The following is a 15,293-nucleotide window of genomic DNA, read 5'->3' on the forward strand; positions in this document are numbered from 1 at the left end:
GCTGCTCACCTCTGATTGTCGACGGGGCGGAGTTTATCATCTGAGAGGGTGCAGAGTGGGTGGAGCTCAGGCTGGAGGAGGAGGGGCTTGGCTGCAAAGGGGGGGGAACATGAATGTGAAAATAATAAAATGTAATTTTTCTGATTTTTCTTAAGTTATTTGGTTTTATTTTGGAGGAGAAGATTTGCTAATTTATCTGCACTAAGGTTCCAAACACCAAAGTCATTAAACTGATTTACTTGTTTAATTTCAGTTCAGTATCACCAAACTCAGAGCTTCACTTTGAACGAGAAAGGGTAAATTAATAAAAAAATAAACATTAAACTAGAACTAGAAAATTCCATGGTGAAATTTTGATGGTGCCTTCTTCTTGCTGCCGATTTGGGTGGATTGAACCTTTAAAACTTGAAGTATTCAGGCAAAATAGTATTTTTGTGGAACTAATCCTAAAAAACATAGAGAGAGAGAGTGACTGACTCACAAGCCCCTCCCCCTCCCAGTTCCCCCTCCCCTTCCAAACACCTGTTTCTAACTGTCCAAAACAGGTGAAAAACACCATTAAAGCACCATGTTTTAAAGTTGTCATATTTCAAGAACGGTTGATGATTGAGAGTAAATGTTTGTTGTGTGAGTGTCAGGAGGCTTTCAGCAGCTCCCACATTTACATTTGTGAAAAACAGCTGTGAAATGACAGAGAAATTACAGTTTTAAAATCATCATCGTCTTCATTTTTAAAAAACTCCAGAGCCAAGTTTTAACATGGGAGTCAATGGGAGGTTTGAGCAGAACTCTCTGTGCTTTTATGTGATTTTAAGAAAGTCATATGACAATGAAAACAACACACAGGGTTAGACGACAACCATAGCAACGCTTTTATGTCTCAATGATCCGTGTAGGTTGGAAATTGTGGGCGGGAGAAGAGTTTATTTAGAGATTTTTGTGATTATTTTCCTGGACTTCAGCTGAGTGTGCCACTGTAGCCACGGCTCACACACGTATTATAAAATCTGCAAATGTCCAAAAAAAGTACAAAACGTAAACTGTGATTGTTTAAAAACAATAATATGCATCAAAACGTTGACGTAGGTGAGAAAAGTCCCAAGTTTTGTGACCAGTTTCAACCACGTCTCTACGTTAAAGTACGACGACACTGTGAAGCTCCAAAGTGGGCTGGGTTCTGATCATATTTTCGATTGTGTCCCATTCATGTGTATGTGGAAATTATATTTGCATTGCAGATTTTGTCCGGGTGAGTGTTTGTTTTTCAAAGGTGAATGCACTTCTGTGAAGTCCTACAATCACATTCTTGGTCTTTCATTCTTTCATTCTGACCTGCATGCGGTAGAAGTCTTCAGGATGCTCCACCACCACGCCGTCAGCCAGGATCAGCAGATTCCCAACGTTCCCCATCTCACTGGAGTTGTGCGAGGAGAGAGAGGAGGAGTTTCGCACTGGAGTCAAAACAGCTATCGGGCTGAGGGGGGGGGGGGGGGGGGGGGGGGGAACGAGGAAGGAAGGAAAGAAGGAAGGAGAGGACCGAGCGAGGACACATGCAAAGTACATCCAAAAAAAACAACAACAACCAAAACGTGGGAAGTGATAAGATGGGAATGTGAGGAGTGAAGATGAAGAGAAGGAGATAAAAGAGAGAGAGAAAATGATGGAAGTGTAGGAAGAAGCCGAAGATGAGATTCACACAAGGTGAAAGAGTTCTAAGTAGGCAACGAGAGAGATGAAAAAAAAGATGGGATGAAGGAGTGAGGCGTTTGACGAGTGAGTGGATGAAAGTCGACACGTGCGCTCTTAAAGAGACAGTTCAGGTTATATAATACTTGTCCCTTCACTGAAAAACACTTCATCTAAGAAAGTCTACACCTTTTTTTTACGAGTAGAAACTGACGTTTGTGTCACTTTGTAAACTTTGTTAATTTCTTTGCCAGTTTTCACTGCCGTGTTTTCTGTGCAATGACAATAAAGGAAGTCTAAGTCTAAACCGCTCACTCTCCTGCACCAAGTCCAAAGAGAAAAAATCTACGTCAGTTTGAGTCTGCAACATTTTAGGATTAAGTTTCACGTCTTTATCTCACAGTTAGACAGACTTTTCCAGCTGAGAACTGAAGTTTGTAAACCACTCCCTCTCCCAACCAAACCCATAGAGAAAATCAGGGATTTTAACATCACAACACACAGGAGTTGTTGATCCACTGCTGCCTCCATCACTAAGTGGATGTCTTATTTAGTAAATTCGACATTTGAAATTCTTCACTCAGATTTATCTCAGTGACATAAAGTGACCACACGATGCTGCAGTAGACCAGCAGCTCCTGTGTCTAAGACTGAGCTAAAATCACTGATTTTCTCTATGGACTTTGGTGGGATTCCTTTTCCCATCAGAGAAAATCTGACAGTGAGATAAAGCATGAACATGAGAAATGTGTGGTGTGTGTGTGCGTGCGTGTGCAGACCTGTGTCGGTGCATGAGTTTGAAGCTCTCGGGGCTCATGGGGCGTGTGAGACGCCAGGATCCCTCTGGGAGTGTTGGCTCCTGAGCCGGTTCTGTCTAAACCAGGCAAACCCTGCAACGCCACATAGAAACACTGCTCTGAATATTCACACCGCCCTCCGTGTACAACGAGCAAAAATGTAAACACACGCTGCGGCTGATTGTGGTGCACTCACGTGGAAGAGGCTGCTCCTCATCATCTGGAACTGATCGATCAGCTTTTTGTGCAGGGGGCGCATTTCCGGGTGCACCAGCTTCTCGGTGTACCGCCAGGCCGACCCCGAGGATGTGAACCTGCAGGAAACATCACGATTAACGACGAGGAGTCGACTACGATTAACAACAAGGAGTCGACTACGATTAACTACGAGGAGTTGACTACAATCAACGACGAGGTAGTCGACAACGATCAACTACGAGGAGTTAACTACGATCAACTACGAGGAGTCGACTACGATTAATGACGAGGACTCGACTACGATTAATGATGAGGAGTCAACTACGATCAACTACGAGGAGTCGACTACGATCAACTACGAGAGTCGACTACGATTAATGATGAGGAGTCGACTATGATCAACTACGAGGAGTCGACTATGATCAACTGCTCGGACACAGAAAATAACAGACATGGGTCATTGAAAGTTACGTTGATATTTATGTAAATGTCTCCTGATAGGCTGAGTAGGACAAATTAAAATAGACTAAAAGGACATATTAAAAGAGAAAATAAAGAGACTAAAGACAAGGCAAATACTTGTAGGTCCCAGGCCAGAAGGCGGCGCCTTGAGGGCTGAACAGCGGTCAGGACGTGTCCATGCACAGTTTAATGGAGCTAAGGTCATAGTCTGACTAAGACAGCTTGCTGAGTGTGAGTTTAAATGTGGAGGAGAAAACAATTTATTGGCCGTGTACGCGTGACTCCGCCTCCGTAGGTGGCGCTGTAAATCTGTACGAGCTAGAGCAACAGTACCGCAGTTTATACGTCGTCTCCTTCTACTACAGGACAGAACACAGACGAAGAGTAGACATGCAGGAGTAATCGGACTATGAACCAGGTACGTTAGTCCGACTAAGACCAGCTCCATTTTAGTCAGACTAATGATGCTAACCGTATGATGCGTACGTGTGAGTCAGCAGTGACTTCTCACCTGCTCCTGCATCAGATCTTTGAGTTGTGTGATCTTCTCTGTGTCTTCAGGATGACTGTTGATGTAGTCTTTATCAAAGAAAGCCTGGTCACAACAAACAAACATCAAGCACAGACAGTTCGCTCAATACATACGTTCACCACTTTATCTGTCTGTGACACAGACTTTTACAAACAATAAGTAAGGTTTATAAACTGTCTTCTCTCCCACACCAAAGTCCATAGAGAACGTGATCAGTGATTTAAGCTTGTGGGGACACAGGACCCGCTGGTCTACTGCTGCCTCATGTGGTCACTGAGGTAAATTTGAACAAAGGATTTTAAGCCCGAATTCACTAAATAAGACATTTGAACTTAGTGATGGAGGCAGAAGTGGGTCAAACACCTCCTGTGTGCTGTGATGTTAAAATCACTGATTTTCTCTAGGGACTTTGGTGCAGGGAGAGTGAGTGGTTTACAGACAGGCAGGGCTGTCAAATTGAGATATTGTTGAGAACTCATTTCTTAAGACATCCTAGACTAAAACAAAGTACACCAACAATCACAGCGAGTTCACGTTGTCGTACGAACCTCTTGGTATCTGGCGATGCCTCCATTGACGGCGGCGTCAATGACGCCGTTCAGCGTCATGCTGAGCAGGTTGATGTTGCCGTGCAGCTGCTTGTGCTGGTACTGACTGATCAGCGTCCGCAGCTCCTGGTTCTTGTTCTCCACCACAGACACGGCGTTTTCCAACGGACTCACCTCCACCTGGAGAAGAATTTGGCCGAGTCAGACGCAGCCCAACTCAATTTAGAGACTGAATGCATATATATGTGTACGCCTTTATTTGACTAATATTACAGAGCGGGCAGTTTTACAAAGTGATTCGAATAAGCAAACATATTTCTAAGATATCACTGACTTGCCAGACTTTGTTTAAAGGAATGGCAAATTTATTTTCCAGTCAGTCTTAGCTCATCGAGTTGTTTTTTTCCCCATACAACATGTGTGAGCAGCTGCACACTGTGTTTCTCTTTTTCTTCATGTGGTTTTCTTTCTTGTTCCTCATGTGAGGAGCTGGGTTTTCATGACTAAACCTTTACTTACTTACTTACAGGAAACAGGAACTTTCTCATTCACGGGAAACATTTGTTTTGTTTTAATAGTTGTTTTTTTTCTCACTCACCAGCTCTCGCTTCTCCACCTCAAACCAGCGAGAGATGCCGGGCAGAGGGTGAGTGAGGATCAGTGTGGTCCTCTCAATCCACAGACTCTGAAACACACACACACACAGTCATACACACCATCAAAGTCTGTGTGTGTGTGTGTGTGTGTGTGTGTAAGTTACAGGTAAGATTCACAGTGTTACAGCAGCAAAGCTAAAGGTCATTTATAGAAAAAAAAAAAACATAATTAACTTTGTCTAAAGGGATAAGATAGTATAAGATAAATAAGATAGGTATGAACTAAATTCCCAATCCCATGGAAAGTTTTTGGGAATTTAACAATCATTTTCCACCCCTCAGCAATAAGATCAGTAGGGTTGCAAAAATGTCCCCAACCCTAACCCAGATCGATGGGGAAATTAGAAATTAATGGGAATTTTCCACCCCTTTGCCCTAAATGATTATATGGTATATATGTATATATGTGGGAGAAAATCAGTGATTTTAGCTCGTAGGGACACAGGAGCTGCTGGTCTTCTGCTGCCTCGTGTGGTCACTTTGTGTCACTGAGGTGAATCTGAACAAATTATTTCAAATGCCAAATTCACTAAAATAAGACATCTGAACTTAGTGATGGAGGCAGCAGTGGATCAACAACTCCTGTGTGTGTGATGTTAAAATCACTGATTTTCTCTATGGGGTTTGGTGTGGGAGAGTGAGTGGTTTACAAACTGTCTGTGTAACAGTGAGATAAAGACATGAAATCATGTTCTAAAGATATCACACACTTACGCTGACCTATATTTCCTCTCTTTAACTCACCTTGAACTCATTGTCTCGGTCTTTGGGTCCTTTGTGGAACGGCCGGTCGTAGCGGAAGCGGCGGACGTTGTTGACCCGGTAGAAGCTCTTGATGCGGTCCGGTACTCTGTCCATCTGGAGCACGCTGACGCCGTCTGGCACCGGGGTCACTGCGTAGATCTGGAGATCTGAGGTCAGAGGTCAAGGGAATGGCTGAGAACACTGTGGACGGAGACTCGTGCCTACGCTAACACTCCGGAGTGTGTGTGTGTGTGTGTGTGTGTGTGTGTGTGTGTGAGAAGGATACACTGCGCGTCACACTGCAGAATGGCCTCGTCCGGCTGATTGGGGTGCTGCATCGCAATGGCTTGTGGGAATTCTCCCAGCATCCTTTGCTGGAAGGCCTCTAACCTCTCGTAGTCATGGCCGCGACACACAAACTCCTTGTTCTGGAGGAGACGATGGCAAAGAGCAGTTTTTAATAAACAGAAACAGAAAGTTTACTGAAAACTGTCCAGAGAAAGTTTACAGAAAACAGGGCAGGGAAACTTTACTGAAAACAGCAAAGAAAGTTTATTGAAAACTGACCAGAGAAAGTTTACCGAAAACAGGGCAGGGAAACTTTACTGAAAACAGCAAAGAAAGTTTACTGAAAACTGACCAGTGAAAGTTTACTGAAAACTGAGCAGGGAAAGTTTACTGAAAATGGACCAGTGAAAGTTTACTGAAAACTGTCCAGAGAAAGTTTACTGAAAACTGTCCAGAGAAAGTTTACTGAAAACTGACCAGACAAAGTTTACTGAAAACTGACCAGACAAAGTTTACTGAAAACTGAGCAGAGAAAGTTTACTGGTTTACTGAAAACCAGGACGTGTCAATGCTTGTATGTAACGTTTGAGTGATATGGAAAGTTTAAGTCCAAATTTAGGTTTAAGTTAACCCTGAAGACTTCCTTTAATATCGTAGTGTTGCATTCCTATGGAAAGTTTAAAATTTGGAATTTTTCCAAAATTCCCTCACTAAATTTCTCAAACCCAAGTAAAGTTTCTGGAAATTTCTTTGCCACCCCAAATATACCAACGTTTGGTAGTTTGGGAAATATTCCAAATTGGAAACTTGCCATGGGAATCTTTGCAAACATACTTATCTCATCTTTAGGGTGGCACAGTAGTGGAAATTTAGCTGTAAACTTTCTATGGGTTTGGGAAACTTAATTTGAGAATTATGGAACTTTTTGCTTATATTTAGGGTTGAAAAAGGGTGAAAAATGCCTGTTAAGTTTCCAGAGACTTTCCATGGGATTGGAAAATTTAGTCCAGGAGTTTGGGACATATTCCAAATTGGAAACCTTCCATGTGAATATTTGCAGCCCGACTTATTGCTGGGGTGGACAATTATTGTAAAATTTCCAGACACTTTCCATAAGATTGTGAAATTTAGTTCAGGAATTTTGAAAACGTTTGCAACCCTACCTTTCTTATTTATCTTGTCTTTAGAGTGGCAAAGGGGTGGAACATTCCCAGTAAATTTCCAGAAACTTTCCATGGGTTTGGGAAATTTCGTGAGGGAATTTTGGAAATATTCCAAATTTGAAACTTTCCATGGAAATTTTTGCAACCCCAGTCAGGATATTAAAGGAACTCTTCAGGGTTAACTTAAACCTAAATTTGGACTTTGCGAGGAAACATTACTGATTAAAACTTCCCATATTGATCAAAAGTTAAGAAGCTGGTTTATATTTTAGTGGAGGTTGTAAGTGATGCTGCATGCATACACTCCATTCATTCATTCATGTGTCTCACCGTATTCTGTAAAACAGTATAAAATTAAATTATTCAATTTACGTGGTACTCACTCTGAGGAAGAAGGGAAACTTCCTGCCGTAAAATCCCACCCTGAAGAACTCTGGCTCCAGACGCTGCTGCTCCATGATGTTGTCATAATATGCTGCCTCCATTTTCTAAACACACACACACACACACACACACACGGACACGCGACTTGTGGAAGGAGATAAAAACAACAACTGAAGAGAGGTGATTTACAATTCTTAACCTTTCACTTTATTTGAACAGGACGTGTGTTTGTGTGTGTGTGTGTGTGTGTGTGTGTGTGTGTGTGTGTGTGTGTGTGTGTGTGACTCACCCGTATCCAGCTCAGACTCTGGTAGTCGTACAGAGACTCATACTGGAAGGCCAGCTCCCTGCAAAGGGGAATACCATACTCCCAACACTGCACACACACACACACACACACACACAAGTGTCACATTTACAGACTTGAACCATCATATATTATTGTTTTTATGAAGTATTTCGAAGCGTGATTTAATGCTTTATTGACACCGTCAGCACCGACTGCGCTGTAGCGCCCCCCTGTGCTGAGAATCAGCAGCCACATCATGAAACTTACACCTGCTTAAGTCTACGATGTCTTAAGAACATGTTCACGTCTTTATCTCACTGTTAGACAAACGTTACCAACAGAGAAACTGTTGGAAAAAGTTTGTTAAGCACTCACTCTCCCACACCAAACCCCATAGAGAAAATCAGTGATTTTAGCTCACGGGGACACAGGAGCTGCTGTCCTCTGCTGCCTCGTGTGGTCACTTTGGGTCACTGACGTGAATCCGAACGGAGAATTTCAAATGCCGAATATACTAAAATAAGACATTTGAAGTTAGTGATGGAGGCAGCAGTGGATCAACAACTCCTGTGTGCTTTTTCTCTATGAGGTTTGGTGCAGGGAGAGTGAGTGGTTTACAAACTCCAGTTTCCTGTTAGAAAAATCCACAGCCACACTTTAAAAAACCCAAACTATCTCTTTAACATTGTTGTGTTTGCAGGTGTGTCGTTATTTAGGACCTTTTTTCTGTCATAAACACTGACCTTGTCAGGACCAGTAGTCCTCATGGAGACCAAAACCTTGTCCTAATGAGGCAGAAAGTGTGTGTGTGTGTGTGTGTGTGTGTGTGTACCTTTCCCTTGTTGAAGTAGTGGATGACCTTTCGACAGAGCCCCTCTTTGCGATGCCACTCACTCTGAGCAGGATAGTGAAGGAACTCTTTGAGCGGCCGCTCGTCCCAGTGCAGCAGCTCCCAGTACAAGAGCAGAGTGAACGCAGCCTCTGTGGACAAACAACAACAACAACAACAACAACAACAACCAGGTCACACACACCTTCTATGTCCACCACTCCGTATGTGTGTGTGTGTGTGTGTGCTGTACCGGTGTAGTTCTCCGCCTGTAGATGCATGTCACACAGCTTGTGGATGTAGCGGATGTACATCTCCTCCTTGTTGATCTCGGACTTGTAGAAGTTCTGAGGACATAAAACATAAAATCGGTCAAAACAGCGCCACCCTGGCCGCAAGGGGGACAACTCGTCACCTACAAACGGGTCAACTGGTTAACGAGGAAGGAGCTCGAGGTGTGCTCGGGAGTCTGAATGTTGTCCTCCAACTCCGCCTCTCCTTTCATGAAAATGTACGAAGCTAAAAACATGCTAACAGCTGAGCACGGTCGCCGGCGTACCAGGAGGTTGACGGTGCAGCCGATCTTCTTGTTCTCCGTCTCGTCTCCTTTCATGCAGTCACTGAAACACAAGAGCGTTATTAGAGTTATTGCTAGTTTTGCTAACTAGCGAGCTAATCTAGCTGTCTGTGGACCAGCATAGAGCAGTATTATGATTCTGGACCAGTATTACGACTCTGGACCAGTATAATGATTCTGAACTGGCACCAAAACCCAGCAAAATGCTGGTCTTTGCTGGTTTTTACAATGTTTAGTGTACAACATAAGTGCTAAATGCTTGAGGCAGCCATCTTGAATTTCTCCATTTCAACTCCTCATGCCTGGAGTTCACAATTCAAAATGGCTGCCATGCAACAACACAACACACAGAACTTGTGCTCAGTGTGTGTGTGTGTGTGTGTGTGTGTGTGTTACCGGTAGTCCAGCAGTCGCTCCATCAGCCGTGTTACCGAGGTAACGAAGGACACTCCTGTCTCCCTCCACGTCTCCTGCTCAATCTTCTCCAGCAGACTGTGAGGACACAAACAAACAAACAAACAAGCAAACAACGACTTGTCAGTTTGTTTTTTTATTCACAAACAAAACAAATGTGAAAACAGGAAATCAGACGTTAGTAGATTAGAGACGAGATTTAAGGCCCTAATCTACACAGAAACATAGGTTTAATTTAAAATAAATCTTTCTTGCATAACATGTAAGCACTTTCAATGTTTCAGTCTCCCTGAGGCCAAACTTTCAAGGATTTCAAGGACCCAAGGGAACCCTGCTCCATTTACTCCTCAGACGTTTGATAACTTGATTATTAAAGACTTCACAGAAACATGAAACACAAACATGACATCTCCCAGGGAACGTGTGAATTCATGGTGTCATACAGTACCTGGGGTAAGGCCCAAACAGCTGGGTTCTAATCCCCGCAGCACAGAACCAAGCAAAACACACGACAGCAGAGTTAGAACAGAGGAGGTTAGTGTTTGTTTGTTTGTTTGTTTGTTTGTTTGTTTTGCTCACAGCAGACTGAAGAGCTCTCTGTAGTTCTCATCACCTTTGCCTTCAGACACCAAACTGTCCAGTTTATCGATCAGTTCAGCCTCCACCTGCGCACACACACACACGCATGCATGTACACACACACACACACGCACGCACGCATGTACACACACACACACGCACGCATGCATGCAAGCACAAAAACTTTAAATCTTAGATGCATCATGATTCTCATTTGTAATATGGATTAATGCAGACAATATGATCATGTGACACATTAGTGTGTGTGTGTATGTGTGTGTGTGTGTGTGTGTTAACCTGTTTGAAATTCCCGTTCTTGCGCTGTTCCCAGTCCATCATGTCGTGGAAGATGGGAATCATGACGTTTCTCACCTCCACCTGAGGAACCAGCGTCACTCCCAGGAACGGGCCGATCATCCCAGGAATGAAGTGGATCTTATTCTCCCCTGCAAACGGAGCAAAGCTGTCAATCACTCAATCAATCACTCAATCAATCTATCAATCAATCACAGCCAGTCTACTGATAAATCAAGCCAGGAAAAGAATAAAAACATCTCTATGTTTAATTTAACAACACAAGGAGAGTCAATAAGGAGCTAAACTCTCACCCAGGTTCTGCCACATGCTGAAGAGTTCGTAGGTCATCATCACTCTCATGTCACCGTACCTGTAGACGCACAAACATACAGTCATCGCCAAGTCCGCAGTACCAGAGGAAACCATGGGGGGGCAGTTTAGGATGTCCAAACGTCCTCCCTCACAGAAAGAACTTATCGCGGATTCCAGTTGTTTTTTGGAAGAAGAAATTCACGATCTCAAATTTCCAACTCGGAAAGTCTGAGTTTTACTGAGTCGTACACACGTTGTCACGTTTTTGTGATTTGATACGTTTGCTTTAATGGTTTTTACTCAACTTCTCACGGAACAAAGTCAACTGAGAGGTGACGTCACTCTTAGTTTCTGACCTTTGACCTCCATTCTAAATGGAAATTTAAATTTAAAAACTGATTTCTGCCACATGTTGTCGTCTGTTATATCTTAAGAACATGTTTGCTGCTTCGTCTCATTGTTAGACAAACCTTTGTAAACTGTGTAAACTGAAGTTTTTGTCTCTTTGTCACCGCTCACTCTCCCACACCAAAGTCCATAGAGAAAATCAGTGATTTTAACATCACAGCACACAGGAGCTGTTGATCCACTGCAGCACACGTTATTTTGTGACATCTGGTGTTTGACATCATATGTTTAGATTTACCGCAGTGACACAAAGCGACCACACGAGGCAACAGTAGACCAGCAGCTCCTGTGCCCCCGCTAGCTAAAATCGCTGATTTTCTCTCTGGACGTTGGTGTGGGAGAGTGAGTGGTTCACAAACTTCAGGGAAAGTCTGTTTGACAGTGAAATAAAGTCAGAGTTGGCAGAGATTTTATTAGTGGAGCCTTTTTTTTAGCTCATGGTACATCATGTTTGTCGTTGTCGGGAACTCGACTCTGCTCTGGTGCGACCTCTAGTGGATGTATTTTTGGATGATTCATGAAATGTTATTACGGAAATACTCCTTACTAACAGTGTAAATTTTATACAGTATACAGTATACAGTGTAACTTTACTGATTTAAAAAACTAAATCAATCTTATAGAATGACATGGCTACTGTGAGGTAGTGGGAAGGGGACCCTAAAATCTAATTCAGCTTAGGGCCTCATAAAGGCTTGTGCCGGCCCTGCACGTCAGCCTGAACAGCCAGAATAGCAGCGGATTTATTTAAAAACACTCTTTACCTTTTTAATCTTTATACTCTTTAACAGCTTCAATGGTCAGCACTTTTGCCTGCTTTTATTATTTTACTTTATTTATTTATTTAGTTAGTTTGCTCTTACTTGTCCAGAGCCTTCTTCCTCTTTGCAGAACTCAGGTTTTCCAGCTGTAGACTGGGCTGGTTGATGTAGAGGACAGCCAGACTGAAGTACGAGTTCCACACCTGCACACGCACACACACGCACACGCACACACACGCACACACACACAATGACGGTAAGGCAGAACATCAGCACACCACCGTTGACTGGAATCACACTGATGCCACTTCCTGTCTCTGCTGCAGACGTATGAACTGAAGTTACCTCATGTTTCACCATGTTATTTAGGAGGGTTAGTGTGTGTGTGTGTGTGTGTGTGTGTGTGTGTGTTGACCTTAAAGTCAAACTCAGCCTCAGTGAAGTTCTTGTGAAGAGCAGGAGACAGATACTGAGCTGTGGTGAGGATGATGCTGCAGAGAGAAAACAGAGCCACAGTGAGTGTGAGACCGTCTTTCCTGTCAGCGTCAGAAGTTTTACAGGACTTTGTTTAATGTCGTACTTGCTGGTGAGGAGTCTCATGACGTTCCAGTCACGAGGAAAAATGCTGAGCTTCATCAGATTCCTGAACACGCACAAAATCTTCAGCAGGAATTCCTGGAAACACGACATTTCATGTTCCATTGATAAAGAAGTGAGAAATGATAACAACAAGACAGACAGCTTACTAGCCAGACAGATCGATAGATGCTAGTCAGCTGGCCAGACAGACAGACAGACGGACGGATGGACAGACAGATAGATTTATGAACCCAATCTCAGTCACATGACTCGGTGTTCCTGTATAAAGTCAAGACTCGGCGTTCCTGTGTTACCTTCAGCTCGTCTTTGCTCTGAAAGTTGTCCATCAGGTGCTGGAAGTGGACGTCCGTCATCTGTCTGAGGAGGGACAGGAGACAGGACACGTACTCTCCCTGCCAATGAGAAGCCAGGGGTGGTGACAGGTGAGCCAATCACAGACACACACATCAACAAACGCAAAAAACAACAACAAAAAGTCATTTTGGCAGGCAACAGTGCTGTGTCCACATCCATGGACATATGTAGCCGGCAGTTAGCGTCCACATTCAACGCAACTTACAACAAATGTCGTGTTTTTAACACTTCTTATTGATGTAAAGTCTTTCTGTATTTCTGTATTTTAGTTGATAAATTCAGGGACACTTGCTGCTAGTCTGCTAGTTTATACTCACAGTACAGCCACAGACACAGGTCTACATACATACAGTATGTATATAACTCTATGTACATTTTACACCCACGTGTTCAGAAACTGGTGATTTGTTGACGAACTTTAGGACAAAATGAATCAGTGCTAAAAAAGTGCTATTAAAATCTAAAATAACATAACAATAATATAAGCTAACTAGCATGCTAACTTATACGAGCACATTTTAAAATATCATGAACCATCTCTTCAATTCATAAACAGACACAGTGCACGTTTAACACAAGGTACAAGGCAGCATGCAAGAAGAAGAGAGGGAGGAGGACGAAGAGGGAAACATGTTCTGATGTTAATCACACACAAATACTACTATTATTATTATTGTCAGGGTGTACGGAGGCCCTGAGAGGTCAAAACACAACCCAGTATTCATACAGTCAGAAATATCATGAACTGGTGATTCTTGATTTATTTATTTATTTGTGTCCTGTTTCTGTACAGTGGATTTACCTGTTTTGCATGAATGTGTTTTACTGGTGTACAACTAGGTGGCAGTGTTGTGTTATAAATGGCCAACTATACTTTTATTAGGATCAGAGCTGGCATTTGTTTACTTATACTTGCAATTTATGCAGGTGGGACATTTTTGTACTGAAGGTGCTGAGAGTGTAGTTTTTTCTTAAGTAACACCATACAAAAATAACAATAACAAAATGCCAGCGTTGTCAATAATCAGTGCCATATCCCAGGTTGTGTTATCATTTTAAAGGAAATAGAAAATATTGCGTCATTTGTGACTCTTTTAAAGTTTAAAAAGACTCTTTTGACTATTTGTCAGAAACAGGCATTAAATCTGTTAAAATGCTAAAATAAGAAAAAAGAAGGATTTGTTGTTGCTTTACAATAAATTAATTGAAAGAGCAAAAATAAATACAGTGTTATACAGTTATACAGTATATATACAGTATAAGGTATCACAGGGGTTGGGTTGAGTTGAACTCTCAGGGCCACCGTACACACTGTGATGTCATTTGTTATTCTCACATTAGCTGTGATTTTAACTCTGGGACACGTGGACAGGTGGGTGGATGCAGGCGGGAGGGGTGGTGGTAGTAGTAGTAGTCAGATTGTTAGTTACTAACAGTGATCTCCGCGGTGCACTGCGGACAGCGTTGACCCCTTACCGCCTCCTGCGATTGGCTCTTGCTCATGATAGACAGCAGTGTCTGCAGGAGGACGTCCAGCAGAGACTCCACCATCATCTCCACCTCCTCCTGCACCGACGTGTCCTGGAGGACAGACGTGAGAGGACAGAGAGACAGAGCGAGAGACAGAGCGAGAGACAGAGAGAGAGACAGAGAGAGGGCGAAAGAGAGAGAGAGAGAGAGAGAGAGAGAGAGAGAGAGAGAGAGAGAGAGAGAGAGACCGGGGAAGACGTGGGATTAATTAGACATGAAGAGTAACTGTAAGTCACACGTGTCAAGATAACTTTTTCGACAATGATTTAAAAAAAGGAAAAGATATATGTAAGCTAGGTACCATGCTAGCTATGTTAGCCAGGGAGCTAGATAGATAGATGACAGACAGACAGATATTCAAAAGACAGATGATAGATAGATGCTAGCAAGGTAGCTAGCTCATGAGACAGATAGACAGAAAGACAGACAGACAGACAGACAGACAGATAGTAGACAGACAGGCAGGCATTTTAGGGCCAACAAAGTAAAAGCAAACATGACACAAGGTAAAACTGTCAATATCATTTTGAAAAGACAGACGATGAAGACGTTGAATCTTCCAGGATGTTCACTGAGCGAATTTCCCTGCTCTGCCCCCTAGTGGACAGTTTAGTGACAAGCAGCAGCAAACACCCAAGTACTGATCACATGATCACGCGATGATTCTGTGATCACAGAAACCATTTATAACGACTGTGTAATTGTTGTGTGTGTGAATGTCTACGTCCACTTTATGTTTGTTCTATATTTCATTATATATTATTATATATTATGTACAGTTCAGTCATTTAGTCTCCACCAGATACTGTAAACACTAAAGTAGTCTGATGTCTAAATAGAACAATTCTAGTTCAGGATCACAGAGTGGTGCAGAGTGTTACATGG

General features: G+C 42.8%; 1 protein-coding gene across 1 annotated transcript in view; it reads right to left on the bottom strand.

Annotated features, from left to right (window-relative positions):
• The window catches only part of LOC131460493 (dedicator of cytokinesis protein 3-like), a 98,809-nt gene that overhangs the window by 7,456 nt on the left and 76,060 nt on the right, over nt 1–15,293 (bottom strand). Inside the window, 26 exon segments of the mRNA XM_058631047.1 lie at nt 10–91; nt 1,333–1,474; nt 2,466–2,506; nt 2,508–2,576; nt 2,680–2,763; nt 2,765–2,797; nt 3,655–3,738; nt 4,224–4,403; nt 4,822–4,908; nt 5,624–5,790; nt 5,910–6,051; nt 7,458–7,562; nt 7,748–7,834; nt 8,580–8,728; nt 8,830–8,923; nt 9,136–9,196; nt 9,550–9,645; nt 10,016–10,042; nt 10,147–10,232; nt 10,444–10,592; nt 10,755–10,813; nt 12,027–12,127; nt 12,340–12,415; nt 12,505–12,599; nt 12,818–12,916; nt 14,313–14,459. Coding sequence (XP_058487030.1) covers nt 10–91; nt 1,333–1,474; nt 2,466–2,506; nt 2,508–2,576; nt 2,680–2,763; nt 2,765–2,797; nt 3,655–3,738; nt 4,224–4,403; nt 4,822–4,908; nt 5,624–5,790; nt 5,910–6,051; nt 7,458–7,562; nt 7,748–7,834; nt 8,580–8,728; nt 8,830–8,923; nt 9,136–9,196; nt 9,550–9,645; nt 10,016–10,042; nt 10,147–10,232; nt 10,444–10,592; nt 10,755–10,813; nt 12,027–12,127; nt 12,340–12,415; nt 12,505–12,599; nt 12,818–12,916; nt 14,313–14,459 — 2,542 coding nt within the window.

This window comes from Solea solea, chromosome 6 (genome assembly GCF_958295425.1).
Source record: "Solea solea chromosome 6, fSolSol10.1, whole genome shotgun sequence".
Taxonomy (NCBI): domain Eukaryota; kingdom Metazoa; phylum Chordata; class Actinopteri; order Pleuronectiformes; family Soleidae; genus Solea; species Solea solea.